The sequence below is a fragment of the Rhipicephalus sanguineus genome, chromosome 3, assembly GCF_013339695.2.
Source record: "Rhipicephalus sanguineus isolate Rsan-2018 chromosome 3, BIME_Rsan_1.4, whole genome shotgun sequence".
Lineage (NCBI taxonomy): Eukaryota > Metazoa > Arthropoda > Arachnida > Ixodida > Ixodidae > Rhipicephalus > Rhipicephalus sanguineus.
Window position 1 is genome coordinate 185,372,526 of NC_051178.1, and position 4,343 is coordinate 185,376,868.

General features: G+C 49.9%; 1 protein-coding gene across 1 annotated transcript; it reads right to left on the reverse strand.

The window, feature by feature from the left end:
* Positions 1–873: 873 nt before the first annotated feature.
* On the reverse strand, positions 874–2,604 carry LOC119386177 (solute carrier family 22 member 7). The gene has a single exon (XM_037653517.1). The coding sequence runs from the start codon at positions 2,602–2,604 to the stop codon at positions 874–876; it is 1,731 nt and encodes a 576-aa protein (XP_037509445.1).
* Between the last annotated feature and the right edge of the window lie 1,739 nt (positions 2,605–4,343).

Here is a 4,343-nt window from a genome sequence, read left to right on the forward strand (position 1 = left end):
AACTGTAAGATCTGAATAGCAATGCGCATGTGTAGCAAGCGTTTCGAATAATGAAGTCCATATAGTCTGTCAAAAGCATGCCTGTAATATATTCATTTCTGCTACAGATATTCCATTTTGATTTCAGTTGCTATCACTTGCGAACTGAACTTGAATTTTACCATTAGGACTTCCGAATGCACCCAAGTTCCTGCCGAGTATGCGCTGCATACCGATAATTCTCGTGCATCAGCTTGTCAGTCACACTTGACGAGTCATTGCGTTTACTGCACACAGGCCCGTAGCCAGGGAGCACAGGGGGGGGGGGGGGAAACTAAAGCCCCCCCCCCCTCCCCGAAAAAATTTACTGGTTACGGGCCTGACTGCACATTACAATTAAGGACAAGGACTATAGCAGCAGAATAACAAATTTTTATTTATCCCCTGCTAGCAGCTGCATAACATCGTAAAAACGACGCCCTTGCACAAGCAAAAATTCGGCTGCATGAACCAGCACTAGCGCTCGCACTACACTACACAGCAGTTCTGAGGCGGGTGGTTTAGACAAATAGCCAAATGGCTTAAGCAAGCAAGCGTCCACAGTAAGCCAAATAACAAACTTTTTTAAATGTGAACGCATAGGCCTACTTCTTCTTTGGTCAATTTTTTTCACTAAAAATAATTTCAAGGACAAATATGATACGAAAACGCAGTTACAAAACGATCGCACATGTACTGTACGCACGCATACCCGGAGGACTACTCTTGCATAAAACGTCTAATAAGTCACAAGCTGATGACGCAGACATGTAATTCGGTAACTTGAAAAACATATTCAAAACCAATGTAAGCCTTGTACGGGTGAAGCCAGCAACAGCAAGATCCAAAGTGTCCCTAATTATGTGAACTGTTGTGACCGCGAGAGCTAGTGGTCGACCTTGGGCTCTCGGCACTAGTCCTGCCTTTGGACGTGTCGTGGATGCTGGACTCGGGCGTTCTCTTCACAAAATTCATGGTGTGCTTGCTCATAGCCGGCGCACGGTTATATTCCATTTTGGCGCACTCGACTTTCGTCGCACGTGGCAGAGCGTCGTGTGCAAACATCGACGCGAGAAGGAGGATGGCGGCCGCCGCGTGCCCTAGATCACTTCGACCGGCCCTTTGGAACGCCCACCCAGCGATAGCGGAAAGGCCGCCCAGACGACCGCAGGCGAAAACCAAGCCCACTGCACTTCCACGAACAGCCGTAGGGAAGATCTCCTGGACGTAGACGAGGCAAAGCATGGAGCCGGAGTAGAATAAAGCAATGGTCACCATGATCAGGATAGGACACACAGCTCCACCTCCCACCCCGAAGGCGAGGCTCAGTAGGCACTGGAGCGCCCCGAGGGTCATAAACCATATGTTCAAGACAGTAACCATGCTGAATCTGGTGATTAGCCGATCCATCACCGCATAACATACAATATTCATTGTGAACGAGACGTGGTCGAGCCAGGACTCCTTTCGCCGCACCAGTGAGAACGCGCTGACGAAAGCGGCGAAAGTGATAGAGAAATACGAAAGGCTCAATACGAGAGCCCGCCGTCGCATGGAGTAGCCGTTGAACATTTCCTGGTCGATCGAAGGAAGGCGCACCTCATTCCTGATCAACTGCGCCTTGAGCTTGTCGATTGTCAACGCTGTGCAGTGCATGGGAAAGTGGTTGACCGCCGCGGCATTCATCATAACCACCTCGGCGTCCTTGAAACGGCCCCTCGCTATCAGCCAGCGTGGTGACTCGCTGGCTACGCAGAAGGCTGGTAGCATGAGCGCCGTAGGGAGCATATAGACGGCGTGCCTCAGCGTCCAACCAATCTTGACCGGCCCGACGGTGGCGTCCCACATGTCGGAAAACAGGACTCCCAGCATTCCAGCGAAAATGATTTGCAGAGGCCGGTTGCTGCGCGTGGTCACCTCGAAGACGGACGTTACGGCAGTAATCATGACTGCGGAGACGCCACCAGAACTAAAGAATTTCGCGGCCACGAACGCGTGGAAGCTTCTGGAAAGGCAACCGATCACTGTGGAGACGACGAGTACCGCCGTGCCCACCAGGAGCACCGGCATTCGACCTACGCTGTCGGCGAGTGATCCGGCCGCCGCTGAGAACACGCAAGAGCCGAAGCAGTGGACGGCGACCATGACAACGATGAGCGTGTCTCTCTGACAGACCAGGTTCCAGTCACTCACGGCGCTGATCCGTGCCGGCTCGTCGTCGTCGCCGTACTCCCACTCCTCGCAGAGTATCGTCTCAGGGGTAGTGCCATTCTGTTCCTCCAGGCTTTTGTAGCGGCGGCAGCGGCTCAATTTGCCATCTGGTTCTTCGGGAAGGAACAATCCTCTCCATTCCACTGCAGAGATGTTCGAGTGCGGCGGAGGTGCAGGTACCTTGCACCAGTAGTCGACGTCTCTCAGAATCAAGCGGAATACGAAGTCGTGAACGTTGAAGAGAAAGGGAGCGATGGTGCAGAGCAGCAGCAGGCGCCTTTGAAAGGGTCCGTGACCGAAAGCGTCGTAACAGTCAAAGGACTCGCTCGTGAATAGATCCCTGAACAGCAGCCGTCGAGGAAACAAGATGTCCATGTCTAATACGACAATGCCTTCTTCGACGAAACGCCAGCTGTTTCCTCTCGCGTATGCAGACTCCTTTATCGCTGGAGACGTAGCGAATACTGCCAATATGGCTGCTTTTCAGGCTCGCGCAGGTGATGATGATGATGATGATGTGCCTCAACAAATGGCTCATACCCACACTGGGGGATTAGCCAAGAATTGTTTATATGAATTTTTAATGTTACAACTAATGATTACACACAAAAAGCAAGCAAACATAAAAAAGAACGAGTGCAATAATTTGCTTGCTTTCTTGCTCTTTGTTACTGGCGCGTATCCACTACGGGGGATTCGCCAATGAGCCGGCGGTTAAAGGCAGGGTAGAGGTACAAAATCACATTTTACAGCAGAGCAGTTACGCTGAAGGTTTGATGGGTGTCGTAAATAGAAAATTATCATCATCATGAACCGGCACGCGCTCTCTACGTCCTCTTCCGCTTCGCTCCCACAACGCGTGCGCCGATTTGCCGGCGTGTAATGCAATAACACTTGATTGGCGAGAGAATGAGTAAAGAGAGCGAGAGAGAAAGAGATAGAAAGAAAATTCGGCAGATCCCACGCGTTGTGGGAATCGGTTTCATGCGAAGGTGTTAGCGAGTACTTTTATGCTGTAGTTTATGGCTTTGAGCCAAGCGTTACGAGGTGGATCGACGCGTTTTTGTAAGTGTAGCAGCTGTGTGCACGTCGTGGGCTTACCAGGCAAGTCGACAACACTGGCGTTTAAAAGGTAACGTATGGTGCGACGTAACCGCAGCCCTCACGTCAGAGTACCTATGTCAGTATCATCGAAACTAAGTGCGCTTTATGGTGCAATCATGTGAATATCATGTAGCTTTCGTTAATGTATTCCTCCGGGGTCGAGCACTGCTTCAATATAGCTTGCTGAATCATAGGAATACAAATGCAATGTTTATTAGACTGCTATAAAAGCGGAGCCAATACTAGAACCGCAGACGTTAATCTGATATGACGCCTGTATCGTAGGAGTATAGGAGTATGTAGTGTCCATTGCTTTCTTATAAAATTAGATAGCCAGCACCACAACCGTTGACGTTGCACCGACATTACGCCTGCATAGGCTGTTTTTCCAAACAACTTTATAGACAGGCGTGGCTCCATGGTAGAATACCTGATTGCCACGCAGAATGCTTGGGTTCGATTCCTGCTGGGATCTTAATTTTTATTCTTTCGATTCGTCGGGTCAACGCTGCCGATGTCGGTTTTTCTTAACGCTCTCGCATTTAAATAGAAGTAACGTAGAGTACTGGGCGAGTTGGTATAGATTCATGTCGAAGCGAAGCGCGAGGAAAACAGGACACAGTAAAGAACACACAGGACAGGCGCTAAATTACCAATGTCTGTTCTCGCCGTTCTTGGATAGACATAAACTGCCAATCACCTGTGGCGTATACCCGTACACCGCGGCCCGCGGTAAACAGGTATGTGCCACACGTGTCTGCAGGAAAGGGTTTGACGACGTACTCAACAGGATTTTCACGTTATTCATGTCATGACCCCACAGTCATATTCGTCAAATCCCCTTACCCTCCCATGGCCAATTTTGGTCTACACCAAGTTAAGGAGGCGATCATGAGAGCACCCAGACGTAGGCGGCTAGATAGATACGTATAGATAGAAATGCTCAAAGTGCCGAAGGTCCGCTAAGAAATGCTTCGCATTTAAAAAAGAACGAGAGAAATTCATTGTGA

Excerpts from the sequence above, each read along its gene's own strand:
- LOC119386177 (XM_037653517.1), bottom strand. The coding sequence starts at position 2,604 with ATGGACATCTTGTTTCCTCGACGGCTGCTGTTCAGGGATCTATTCACG.